A 14,229-nucleotide genomic window follows, 5' to 3' on the forward strand; every position below is an offset into this window, starting at 1 on the left:
AGAAGAAATTGAAGACTTCAGTAAACCAATCACAAGTAAAGAGACTGAATCAATCTTCAAATTCTCCCAACAGAGAAAAGCTCAGTAGCCGATGGTTACACAGGTGGAGTCTACCAATCATTCCAAGAGAATCTATACCAATCCTACTAAAACTCTTCCAAAGAACTGGAGAGGAGGGAACACTATGTCACTCACTCTATGAAGCCAACATCACCTTAATACCAAAGTCAAATAAAGATTCTACAAGAAAAGAAATTTCAGAACAATTTCACTACTGAATATAGCTGCAAAAATCCTCAACAAATACTTGAAAATCAAAATCAAAAGCATATAAGGAGAATCATACACCATGATCAAGTGGATTTTATCCCAGGTGTGCAATGGTGTTTCAACACACACAAAAAATCAATTAATGTAATACACCACATTAACAAAACAAAGGGAAAAAAACACATCACCTCAATTGGCATAGAAAAGGCAACTAAAAAACCCAGCATCCTTTCTTGATAAAAGCACTTGGAATGATAGTAACAGAAGGACATTTTCTTAACACAATACAGAGCATATTTGAAAAACCTGCAGCTAACATCATACTCAATAGTGAAAGACTGAAGGCTTCTACTTTAAGATTTGGAACAAGACAAGGACTGCTTTTATTCAGCATTGTGCTGGAAGTTCTAGCCAGAGTGTTTAGGCAAGAAAAAGAAATAAAAGGCATTCAAATTGAAAAGGAAGAAGTCCAACTTTTTGCAGATGATATGATCCTATATACAGAAAATCCAGAAAAATCTACACAAAGCTACCAGATGTAAGAAATAAATTCAGCAAAATGGCAGGATATAAGATAAACAATCAGAAATCATTTGTGTTTCTATACACTAGTAATGAGAAATCTGAGTTGAAAATCAAGGCAATATTTCCATTTACAATAGCAACTAAAAGAGTCAAATATTTAGGAATAAATTTAACCAAGTATACAAAGAATGGAAAACTACAAAACATTGCAAAAAGCAGTCAAATAAGATTCAGAAGGACATTCCATGCTCTTGAATTGAAAGAATAAATATGGTTAAGATGTCAGATCTTAACAGAATTTACAGATTCAATACAATCTCAGTTAAAATTCTAACAGCCTACTTTGCAGAATTGGAAAAGCCAAGCATTCAGTTTATTTGGAAGGGTAAGGGGACTCAACCCAAAACATCCAACAAATGAGTAACAAAGTTAGACAACTCACACTTGCTGACTTTAAAGCTTATCACAAGGTATTACAAATCCATAGCAGGCAAAAAGAAGAGAGGCATCTGCTAGGTATTAAAAGTACAGTCAGGTTAATTTTTACAAGGAAGAAATTCTTATTTTTCATTGCTAGGTATAATCACATTACAATAGAAGAAAAGCAGACTGTTAGATAAGAAACTGAAATCATAAACTGGCCAAATGCTCCTGCTACCCAATATAGCATTGGCTGTTCAATGTAGGTTAATATACATTTACTGTATAATTACTACATGAAAAACTCTATTAGGTGGGGTATAAAACCAAGATGAATAAAACATGGCCTGATACTTAAGTAGAAAAAAAGTATGTAAAGACCTTAGTTTAATTTATAGTACTCTACCCCCAAAGTGTTAATATACCCATAATTTTAAAATGAGTTATACCTCTATAATTGTATAATTTGCAATAAATATCTTTAATTATGTAATTTGTAATGAAGAAAACAAAATTTTTACTTTAATGCTATTTTTTACTAAATACATCTTTTTAAAGACTAGGAAAATAAAAAGCTTATCACAAAAGTACGGTGCTCAAAATAGCATGGTAATGGCATAACAACAGACTTATAGACAAATGGAACCTAACTGAGAGTTCAGAAATAGACCTCACATCTATAGCCAAGTGATTTTTGACACAGCTCCCAAGTCAACTCAACTGGGAAAGAATAGTCTCTTCAACAAATGGTGCTGGGAGAACTGGATAGCCAATATGAGGAGAACCCCTATGTCACATCATATACAAAAATTAACTTAAAATGGATCAAAGACCTAAATATAAGAACCAGGATCATATATCACCTAAAAGAAAATATAGGGAACCATCTTCAGGATCTTGTGTTAAATAATGGTTTCTAAGACTATATTCTCAAAGTATAAGCAACAAAAGAAAAAACAGATACCTAAGACCACATCAAAATTGAATTCTTTTTTTTTGCATCAAAAGGCCTGATCACAAAAGTGAAAAGCAAACCCATTCAATAGGAGAAAATATTTGGAAACAACATGAGATAAGGGTCTAATACTCAGAATATATAAAGAAATCCTACAATTCAACAATAAAAAGACAAATCAAATATAAAGCAAAAGACCTGAATACATATATCTCTGAAGTAGATACCCAATGGCTAAAAAGCACATGAAAAGATACTCAACATCATTAGCTATTAGGGAAATTCAAATCAAAACCAGAATGAGATACCATTACATGCCTGCCAGAATGGTTACTATTAAAAAGAAAAGAAAAGTATAATTAATTGCTGGTAGGAATGTAAAATTATGCAGCCTCTCTGGAAGACAGTTTGGCAGGTTCTTCAGAAAGCTAAGTATAGAACTACCACATGAACTGGCAATCCTCTACTAGGTACATAACCAAAATAACTGAAAGCAGATACGCAAGCAGATATTTGCATACCAATGTTGACAGTGACCTTATTCCCAACTGCCAAAGATGGAAGCAACTCAAGTGTCCATCAACTGATCAATAAGTATATAAAATGTGGCATATACATACAATGGAATATTATTCATACTAAAAAGGAATGAAGTTCTGGTTCATGTGACAATATGGATGAACTTTGAAGACATTATGCTAACTAAGGGAAATATGACAGACATAAAAGGACAAATATTGTATGATATGAATCAATTAGAATAAGCAAACTCAAAGAATCAGAATCTAGAATTTAAGTTACCAGAGGCTGGACAGAGGGTAGGGAATGGGGAGTAAATGCTTAATTTTACACAATTTCTTTTTGGGTTGATTGTAAAGTTTGGGAAATAAATGGTGGTGGTAGCACAGCATTGTCAGTGCAATTAACAGCACTGAATTACTTATGTGAATGTGGTTAAAAGGGAAATGTTAGGCTGTATATATATACGACCTAACATAAAAGGAGTAAAATAAAAAGGAGTAAAAATAAAAGATAAAACACAAGAATGCACAATACAATAAGCCCTATTGTAAATGATGCATTATAGCTAATAGTAAAATTATGAAAATGTTCTTTCATGAATTATAACAAATGAACCACACTAAAGCAAGGTATTAATAATAGGGTGGTATACTGGGAAAAAATCATCATGATGTAAACTATGGACTATTGTTAATAGTACAATTATAATATTATTTCATTAATTGTAACAAAAGTACCACACTAAAGCAAAGTGTTAAAATGGGGGATGAGTATAAGGGAACAACATTTTTTACATGATTTTTCTGTAAACCTACAATTCCATAATTAAAAATAAATAACTTAAAAAAAAAAAAGACCACAAGGGATTAAAAAAAATTAAAGTGAAGTAAATCTCTATAAGCCAACATTGACAAACCTGAAAAGTAGACAACAATAAAGTTTAGAAACCTTGAAAGCAAGAGGAGGAATAAGAACTCCACTTAGCAGACTTCAAAAAAGCTGCGTACTAAGCCAGCAATAGATGAAGTGAAGGGAAAAAAAACATTTATTCCACAAAAATACAGGAATTCTCAGGAAACAGAGGCACCAGGTTACTCTTGAAGTGACTATGGCATCAAGGAGGAAGCTGAGGATAGGAAGAATTGATGACAACCAGTTTAAGAAGTAAACATTTCATCCCAGAATCTCTCCCTCACTTCATACTGCTGGAAAACTGCTCCTCCCCTTCTTCAACAGAGTAGTAAAGTTTTCCTCCCTAGTGAAAGTAAAACAAGGGTCTCAGAAGAGTGAGACCTCAGGCATGGTTGAAGATAGAGCATCAGATTAAAAATAGCAGAATAAAACAAAAGTCTGCACCTTATATAGTTATGACCACAGCCCACTTCTCTTTTTGGACTCCCAGAAAGCTGCTTACCAGGCTTATCAGCAAGGAGAGTCATTCAAAAGATAGTGCCCAAAGATAGTAAATCATCTTATAAGAAATAGATAAGACCCACCCAAGCCCGCAGTGCTTCCAATCAGCTTTCAAGTACTAACTCCAAAATGAATAGCCCGAAACTAACAAAACCTATGAGGAAAACACCATTAAGATGAAAGGCAGGGAGGGACCCCTCCAAAAAAATTGAAGGAAAAAACAATACTGAGACAAGAAAGCTTCAAAAATTATCATCTTCAGAGAGAGAAGATATTACATTCATTAAACAATAATAGTATACTGTGAAAGAACAAACAAAGTAGTTTGAATATTAAAACTATTTTTGAAAAGAAATTAAACACACAATTAAAAACAGAAAGGAGATAGGTTAGGAAGTCCCTTCTAACAAGAAAAAGTCAGAATGGACATAGCCCACATATTCCCCAAAGAGTGGGAGAAAGATCAAAGGTGATGATGGAGATATACAAGAAGGTAGGGTTTAACAAATGAGTATGATTGCTGAATCATTATATTGGTATTTATTTTAGTCTCCAGTATCTTAGAGCAGCTTAACCTAAAATTGTGGAGTTGTAACCCATACCAAACTCTGAAATCTGTTCTATAACTGATTGTGTGATGTGCTTTGAAATTCATTACTTTTTTGTATATATGCTTTTTTTTTTTCACAAAAGAGGAAAAAAGTCAATTGTGATGAAAAATGCACAGCTATATGATGATATTTTGAACCACTGCACACTTTGGATGGTTACATGGTATGTGAATATATAATATATATCAATTAAAAAAATGGTTAGGAAATTCAATTGAAGAAACTTGCCAGTCAGAGAGACAGAAAATGGAAAAGCTAATCTTTATCTGAGCTTTAGTCCAAGAGGTCCAAAACTGAATTACCAGTAATTCTAGAAAAATAAAATAGAGGAGAAAAGTTATCAAAGAAATAAAACAAGAAATCCCCCAGAACCGAAAAATAAGCTATAGACAAAAGGTCAAGAATTAATTTCTCAGTACCAGCTCCAGAATGCTAGGGATCTATAAGACTATGGATTGCTGACCCAGAGAGAGTATTATTTGCAGCTGAGACTTCTGAATTACGACAGAAGATAGTTTAAGCATGCTTAGAAAAGAAAAAGAAAAAAATTCAAAAATGCCAGGTCTCAAAAACTTTTCCTCCCCTCCACCTTTCCTCAGGAAGCTCTAAGGAGGTATGCTTTACCCAAAGAGGGAATGGCAGGCAGAAGGAGATGACGATATGAGATTCAGGAAAGAGAAAAAGAATAGAGTAAGGAATAGAGAAACCCTGGGACAACAGTGAGTATACCAGGGTGTGCAGCAGACCTGGGGAGCAACCAGCCCAAACTAAGTGAGTTTTCCTAGGAGGCTCTATGATGATAAAATTTTAGATCCATGTATTTTGCTTAGCTCAGAGATTAACATTTTTGAAGAAAAATTTTAGGAGGAATGAAAAAACATTTTTTAAAAAAAAGCTAAGCAAACAAAAACTTAAAACTCCAAGAAAAAGTTAAAGTTGTACATGAAAAAATATTAATCATAATAAGCTAAACTAATCAACTATGAGTAGCATTCATACATACAAAGTGTAAATCCAAAGACAGATATAACCTAAATATTTTATATAACTACAATGAAAAGATGATAGACAAGAACTACATGGCAGAAGGGATTTTTCTCAGGGGGGAAGTTGGGTGAGGAGGAGAACAACAACAAAAATGAATAAATATTATCTTCCATGGAGATATATCCACAGTTAATTCCTAACACTGAAAAATCAGTATAAAAATATAAGTACCTACAAAAAGAAACTACTAAAAGTGTTGAAAATCATTGCCTCTTCTAAAGGAGAAGTACAAGAGGAGGAAACATGCTTTTGTTTAATAAGGCTTTGTAGAACTTTCTGACACCTTTTACGTAACTCTCTAACCTTTAAACTGTGTGTTTTTATAACTATCCAAAATTTTAGTTTTAGAAGTTTAGTGTGAAAACACAATTTCTTTACCTTATATTTATTAGGTAAGAATCCAGTAGGATTCATTTTCAGTAACACAATCAAAGGTCACTTGCAATAAAATGAAGTTTCTTTTGATAGGAAGGGAAACTGAGGCTTATTAATCCTCAATTAAGTATCAGGCCCAATGTGATCTACTTTTTCAAATGATCCCCTAGAGGAAGGTTTGTCCTTCCACTTCTATGTGGGAAATGGAAATTCTGAGAAATTGAGGCACATATCAAATTGACAATGGCAGGGCAACTCTTCAATCCATCTGATTCCAATACCCTTATTCATTTCCCTGCAGATAGACTGAATGAAAGGAATCAGCTGTTGTTTTAATAGAGACTAAAAATGACGAAGAATTTTTCTTCTTCAAACTACAAATAAAGCACTAAAGCTTTTTATTTGCTTGGCACAATCTATTCCTAAGTGACATGTGATTTGAGAAATGGCCAATTAATTTGCCAGTATAAAAAGATATATATTTTTTTTTTACCAGGGATTTAAGATTCTACTTTAACTTTAACAAAATGATTGATACACCTTGTCAGACAGACCTGGTCATGTAGGGACTTGTCAATTTTCTACTACATTTGCCTGTCATTGCAAGGCCAGTCACAGAAGAGCATTATCAGGAGACTCGCAGCACTGAAATGCTTGGGTACCAAGGTGAGGAAATGCTCCATTAAAGCAGACTTCGATGCTATAGGATCTGGCTGGAGAATGAGACACTAAGGCCTTAGCAGTATAAGCTCTGCTCTCCCACCAGGTCATGGGCTACCAGAGTATCTGTGACTCCAGGCCATTGGCTAGGGTTTGACCTTTTCTCGATATTCAGCATTGGCTTTTGCATTTTCCCTGTTACTCTGTTGTACCTGAACGTTCAGAAAGTGTCCACTGACAATTTCTTCCTCTAGGTCCCAGATTCCAACCTGGCAATTTCAATAATAAAACCCCAACCTCCATTTTGGTCTTAACTCTACAATCAATCTCACAGACCAGAATATCCAGACATCACCAACCTTGATGCTTTTTCACTTCCTCTAGCTGGAAAAGCATTTCATTAACAAATGCCAATTACAATCCTCTCCATTCTCCAAAGGCCAATTCAATTGATCCTCTTCTCCACTAAGCTTTCCTTGGGAGTTCTTTAAGGAAATGCTCTCTCAACCATCTTTACTTTAATAACTGAATTCTCCATGGAACTTCCTGCACCAATTATTATGCTGTGTTTTTTTTAATCAGCCTTTGTAGTATTTTCTGACACCTGCTGTAGAACTTTCTAACCTTTAAATCATGCATTTTTATAAGTACCAAAAAATTTAATTTTTTGAATGCCTTTTTATTTTTATATATTGGTTTTTACATGGATGCATGTCTTTTCTGCCCTAAATGGAAGCTATAAAAAACTATCAATTCTTAAGCACAGTGTATATTCTGTGCTTAAGAATTGCTGAATTAATATTAAGTGTTCAGTTTTTTCTTGTCCTAGCCTCATATTGTTACATCAGGTTTTTCCAAGACAGAAAGGGAGAGAGAGATTCAGCTGAGTAAGAAATAAAGTTCCTCTAAACCCTGTCAAGTGAAATATCAATTTATAGCATCCATCACAGCTTCTATTAGCATGCTCCATGCATCTAAGCACAAATACATACATAAACATCTTTAGAAAATAAGTTTTTAAAACCAAAATCCAAATTGGTATTCTTGGTTCAGATATTCTTGGAGATTTCAATATGTACATTTCCTAGCAGAGATACAGCAGGCCATGCTTCCTGAACATGAACATACTCAACCAATTTTTTTTTCTTTCAGCAACTTGCAAGATTACTCATTTGGATTATATATGAGAAATGTTGGAATAAGTTATATCCAGTCTTTTATATTTTCATCTACACAGATGTGCTAAAAACTCTTGAACTTATTAGCTGCAGCTTGAAAAAAAAGGGGGGCATAGTTTTTTTAGTCCCAAGTACCAGTATGAAGTTTTTAAAAACAAGTTACACATTAATTTTTTCATATGTTTTGTCCTGCTTGAAATATTGGTAACAGGTCCAAGTTCAACATTTCATTAAGTTCCTTTTATGTGTTTAAAAAAAAAAAAGCAAAACTTGGGCGGGCAACCGTGGCTCAGTGGCAGAGTTCTTGCCCGCCATGCTGGAGACCTGGATTCGATTCCCGGTGCCTGACCATGAAAAAAAAAAAAAAAAGAATACTGAGATTTCACTGCTCTATTAATACACATCAGTACTATCAATGGTACCTGCCCGTTTTTATCTACTAATATAATGTTTTGAGTTCAGCAGTTTGTCTTAGAAAGTGCCTATATGTAAAAATATGAACCATTTCAGAAAAATTAAAAGAAAAATAAATAATGTCTAGTGCTAGGTTTTACCCTGATCCATCCAATAACAAATACTAAGCAGCCACCATGTCCCGCTCAATGCTGCAACTGCTGAGGACACTGCAGTAAATAGCAACAATGCAGATGACTGTGTCCATGGAGCATACATTAAATAAACCATCAAACGTTTGAGTACTGTGGAGAAAAGTAAAGTAATTAAGAGACTGACGAGGAAAAGAGGGCTACAATTTTAAAACTGGTGGTCAGGGCCTCAATGCAAGGGAGACATTAGTACAAGAACTTGAGGAAGAAAAGGTCCAAGCCATGCTATTCGTTGCAGGAAAAGCATTCCAGGCAAAAAGAACAGCAGGTATAAAGGCCCTCAGGGGGGTTTCTCCTTTGTGTTACTTCTATATTTAATAGAATTATAGTAAGTGGTTATGGTGGTTTGCAGCTGTTACGGACCCCAGAAAATGGTTGTTCTCTTTTAAACCATTCCTGTGGGTGCAGGGCTGTTGTAAGCGGGAATTTTTTCTGGTTAAGTTATTTCGATTGAAATGTGACCCATCCCATTCGAGTTGGGTCTTAATCCTTTTACTGGAGTCCTTTATGAGAGGATAAAGGACACAGAAAAAGACAAGATAACTCATAGAGAAACATTCAGAGAGGTCTGGAGTGAAAAAGCCCCTAGAGGAGTTGAGAGAGGAAGCTACTAAAGCCAGAGGCTGAAAGTAGGGAAACCTGGGAGACAAGGACCCGCAGATGCCAGCCGTGTGCCTTCCCATGTGACAGAGGTGTCCCAGATGCCAGTGGTCTTTCTTCAGTGAAAATATCATCCTGTTGAGCCTTAATTTGGGCATTTCCATGGCCTTTACAACTGTAAATTTTAAGCAAATAGATCCACATTGTAAAAGCCAACCCACTTCTGGTATACTACATTTGGCAGCTTTAGTAAACCCCTGAAACTGTGGTTTTCTTATTTTGTGAAATGTCATGTCATTTTCTACTAGGCCCTAGAGGAGATGGAGTAGGCTAGTATGAAATGAGATTTTGGCCAACCATCTAGTCAGGTCTGTCCTTCTATGGCCTGTGGGCAAATTTGGCCTCACTCACTGGTTTACATATTATCTGCGGCTACTTTCATGTTATAACTGTTGAGCTGAGTAGCTGCAACAGAAATCACATGTTTAGGCCTATAAAGCCTAAAATATTTACCTGACTCTTCACAGAAAAAGTTTGCTGACTCTCACTCCATGGAACTCAGCATCTGAATCAGTGCAACCTACTACCTAAGAGAAGTAGGACCATGATTTAAGCAAAGCCCAGCAACCTCTGCATAAGAAATGGGAAGGCACCACCTTGTTCAATTAATGAGCATCTAAAACACCCTCACAATAGCCCACAGAGTCTAACTAGGGAAAGGAAAAATTAGGATTCTACTTCTGAACTAGTAAATACATGCTTCTTGGCTAGTTAGAAATTGTTTTCCCAAGTCACAGCAATATAATCACATAAAAGAGTTTTTAAAATTTCTTGGAGATATAATAAGCTCATTACTTTTTATCTCCATTCATCCTAGTATCCAGGAGAAAACCTTATAAGCCAGAAGACTCCATGGTTTGCATACGGATGGGAAAATATATATGCAGCAATCTTACAGCATATAATCTTAGGCAGGTTCAGGATACCAAAGATGGAAAGCCAGAATTCTGATGGAACAGAGAAGGAAAATGTTCTAACTGTCCCAGAGGTGGCCAATAATGGTTAAGTTTTCTCAGTGTGACCAAAACATAAACATAACCCAGTAAAGAGCAAGGTATCACCAGAGACCACACAGGAATCCACAGCTCTGGGGCTCTATACCCAGCTAAATTGCCTGCTGATACTTTGAGAGATTACATGAATCTTTTTAAACACTTAATCCTTACAAAAATAAAAGATTTGGGGACATTCAAACTCACTGTGGTCATTCTACTGGTGTATATTTGAGTGCTGACTCATGCCTGTGATAGTGAATACATATATTACTGGCAATATTGATGGATGATAAAAAAAGATACTGCATAAAACAGATTATTTTGTCATCAAAATATAACCAGAAGGGAGCTAGGCAAAATAACTAATATCAAGAAAAACTTTGCTTCTATTTATTAAAACGCCAATGTTTTTTTCAAAGGATGCAATTGTGTTAATTATTAACCAGTAATTACTTACCATAAACATTTTCATTTGGGGTGCATGCTGGTTTGAAAATGTCAAATACCATATTCTTTAATCCTTGTCAATATTGTTGGGTAGGGGCTTTTTGATTAAGTTGTTTCCATGGAGATGTGGCTTACCCAATTGTGAGTGGGACCTTTTGATTATATGATTTCCATGGAGATGCATCTCTACCCATTCAAGGTGGGGTTGCTTACTAGAGACCTTTAATAGGGAATCATTTTGGAAAAAGCTTTAGAATCCACACAGCCAGAGACCTTTGGAGATGCAGAAAGAAAACGCCCCCAGGGAAGTTTTAGAGTCCACACAGCCAGAGACTTTTGGAGATGCAGAAAGAAAATGCCCCCTGAAAAAGCCAATAGAGAAAGCTAGCAGATATCACACTGTACTCTCCCAGTTGGGAGGAAAATCCCTAATGCCACTGGCCCTTTCTTTAGAGTTACAGTATCTTTCTCTGGATGCCTTAGTTTAGACAGTTCTATGGCCTTAGAACTGTAAACTTGAAAATTAATAAATTATCTTTCAAAAAGTTGTTCCAAAACAAAACAAAACAAAAAATAATACTAATTAAAAAAAAGAAAGCCATTCCATTTCTGGTGAAATAGCATTCTGGCAGCTTTAGCAAACTAAAGCAGGGTGTTTTTTTATTTGTTTGGTTTTGTTTTCTTAAGAAATATAATTTCTGCTCCCACTGGTCAACTAATATTAATTTCTGATAATATTTTTGCTATTAAAATTTATTTTAGAACAAACCAAGGTTCTAAAATGATGTACATTTTCAGAGGTATAACACAGAAAATCAGCACATTGTAGAGAATAACCAGGTTAACTACTTAAACATGAATGGTTTAATCACAAATTATTCAAACAATTCACGGGACACATTTCAAGTAAATATTTCAAAAAGACCTCCAAAAATCAGAATGCCAGAGGATAATTCTAATTAAATATAATCCTCTCCAAAGAGTTCTCAGTATCGTAAAGTCCTTAAGAGACAGAATCTTCTTTGTAAACATCCAAAATAAATAATACATCTGTTTTACAAGTATAAATTTCAAGGGACTATGACCTTCTGTGCAACTTACCAAAATCAAAACAATATATCAATAACAGTGAAGACCAAAATCTAACAATGACGTACTTTCCACTAACTACAATAAGCCTTGTATTCTCAAACAGAACACATCTATGATGTGAGCAAAAGCCAAATGGCATGGGCAGAATAATACTAACTCAGCCTGTGCTGTTTTCCTTTGCCACACACTGGGACATGGGATAGTGCATTTTGGTACAAAGTTCAAAAGTAACATTAAGCATCTAGATGTTGAATCATAACTTTAAATTTGAATTTGCTATTCAGAACCTTCAGAACCTAGAATTCTGGTATAATAAACTGTGCATGTGTAGCATTTGCAAAAGTGTATTGAAAGTCCTTAAAAAGTACCATCTGTGTGTATGTATGGCTGGGGGGATGGACAGGACAAGAGAGTAGCAACCTAGCAGCCTTAGAAATGAAGAAATTTGAACTCTTAAAAATATGCTACTTATGCAATTTAAAAAATGAATAAACACATACCCTTGAGGAGAGAGCTTGTCCAGCCACCCAGATTTAACCTTTCTCACAGATGATCCATAAAAACAGGCATAGGGAGATATTGCATTTGAAGGAATGGTTGATGAATCAGCAGTTCCACTTGTTGAACTTAATGGATAACTGTGTCTATAAACAGGGCCCAAATTCACTCCTTTCTGAGTCTTAGATTTAGAGGCCTTTGAATTTTTCCTTCTTAAACTCTGAAAGCATTCTTCTACTGTTGAGTATTCTGATTCAGGATCAGAGTCTATTGGACAATTATTTTTGTCCTCCCGAGGTATCCAAATATCTTCCACTTTGTCTTCATTTATTTTCTCCGTTCTGTTATCATATATGCTAAATGGAAAGAAGTGGTGTTAACATTTCAAAGTGCTATATGTGATTGAAACAGTCATCATTATTTACAAACAACCAATCACAAGAACTTAAAATCTTAACAGTTCAATTATCTCAACTGATAATTTTTAAAACTCTTCCAGAAAATTAAATGGAAATTTCTCATTATCCTACTACAAAGGTTTTATTTCTCATAAACACTACTAGAAAGGTTTTCCTCATGTATAATTTAAACCTGATTCCGTTTATTTTGAAATCGGATACAGGTGGCAAGGATGGAGATTGACCATATTCTTTGCATCATAATTTAAATATCTTCAACAACACCATTAAATGGCTAGCCTGACCTCACTCTCTCAAATGTACTGCACCACTTCATCTATTTCCAAGTTGTTCCAGCAGCATTCAATCAAACAGAAAGTATGTCTGACTGCTGAGAACTTCAATATTATCTTAAAATGCTAAAGAGGAAAAAAACTGCATTACATAGCTGAGAAAAAATGAGAAAGGGTCAGTGTACAAGGTTTAGAAGGTAAAATTAGTGCAATGTAAAATATTTACATGAATGTATTCAATATAATTAGGCATATTCCTACAAACTTAAGAAATGACACAGTAGATTCACCTAGTCATTATGTTCAATAAAACTCATTACAAAGAAGTTTTTGCTAATCAATGAAACAGATAAACCTAAGAGTCAAATTACACCCTTCTGGATATAGTGTTCTAAGAAGCATTTCTCCCTTAAAGATAGATTTATTCTGCTTCCCTCTGTACTTTGCATTATATTAAATTCATAGTAAGTGCTTATTGAAGATATTCAATTATTTAGCTTCAACTTAGGGAATCTCCAGCAAAGTTTTGGACTTGGAAGATGAAAAATAAATAGAAAATTTAATGAACATTAAATAGAGAAATAAAATCCAGACAAAAATAAAATTTAAGTTTATTTTATAATACTGTTTAAATACTGTAATTTAAACAATAAATTAGAAATATTATTTAATTTCATATGTAGCCCAAACAAACGGATAATTGTCAAGCCTCAAATAATGATAAACCTCTAATAAAAAATAATTTAAATTTATAAATATTCTACACCTCAGAGAGTGATATTTTACATTTCCCCTTTCTCCTTTATCTTAACATAGCTTCTCTTCTTTAAGATGCAATCTTGGTTACTACGTATTTGCTACTTTGTTTGGGGGGACAGTCATTTCAACTAGGAAAAAACAAAAATAATCTGCTACAGAAATCCCAGTAAGCTAAATTTATGAACTCTTTACATTCAATTATTAAATAGTTGTTATCAAAACATTTAGAAACAAAGGCTTGATCTTTCCAATGTAAAGCAAACTATTTTCTTAGAATTGTACTGTTACAATAGGAAGTCAATATTTTATAAAATTTTTATTCAAAAGAATTAATCATCATCAACCAATAATCTCATACCTTGATTTGACTAAAAGAGAGGTTTTTGCAGTTGCTGCTTCACCTTTAAGGGTTTCTCCATCTGTCCAAAATTCATTCTTTATAGATTTCTTCTATTAAAAAAAATTATTTTAATTTTTTTTCAATTCAGTAATATTATACAAAGATA

General features: G+C 34.3%; 1 protein-coding gene across 6 annotated transcripts in view; it reads right to left on the minus strand.

Moving 5' to 3' along the window:
• Positions 1–14,229, minus strand: part of ARAP2 (ArfGAP with RhoGAP domain, ankyrin repeat and PH domain 2) — a 267,935-nt gene that overhangs the window by 173,847 nt on the left and 79,859 nt on the right. For 5 of the 6 annotated variants that reach the window (XM_077136560.1, XM_077136561.1, XM_077136563.1 and 2 more), the window contains exons 6-7: positions 14,082–14,173; positions 12,276–12,629 (exon numbers count right to left, since the gene is read on the minus strand). In XM_077136560.1, the coding sequence (XP_076992675.1) occupies positions 12,276–12,629; positions 14,082–14,173 (446 nt within the window). The remainder of the gene's footprint in view (positions 1–12,275; positions 12,630–14,081; positions 14,174–14,229) is intronic. The other variant, XM_077136562.1, reaches the window with a different exon arrangement.

The sequence above is a fragment of the Tamandua tetradactyla genome, chromosome 19 (assembly GCF_023851605.1).
Source record: "Tamandua tetradactyla isolate mTamTet1 chromosome 19, mTamTet1.pri, whole genome shotgun sequence".
NCBI lineage: Eukaryota > Metazoa > Chordata > Mammalia > Pilosa > Myrmecophagidae > Tamandua > Tamandua tetradactyla.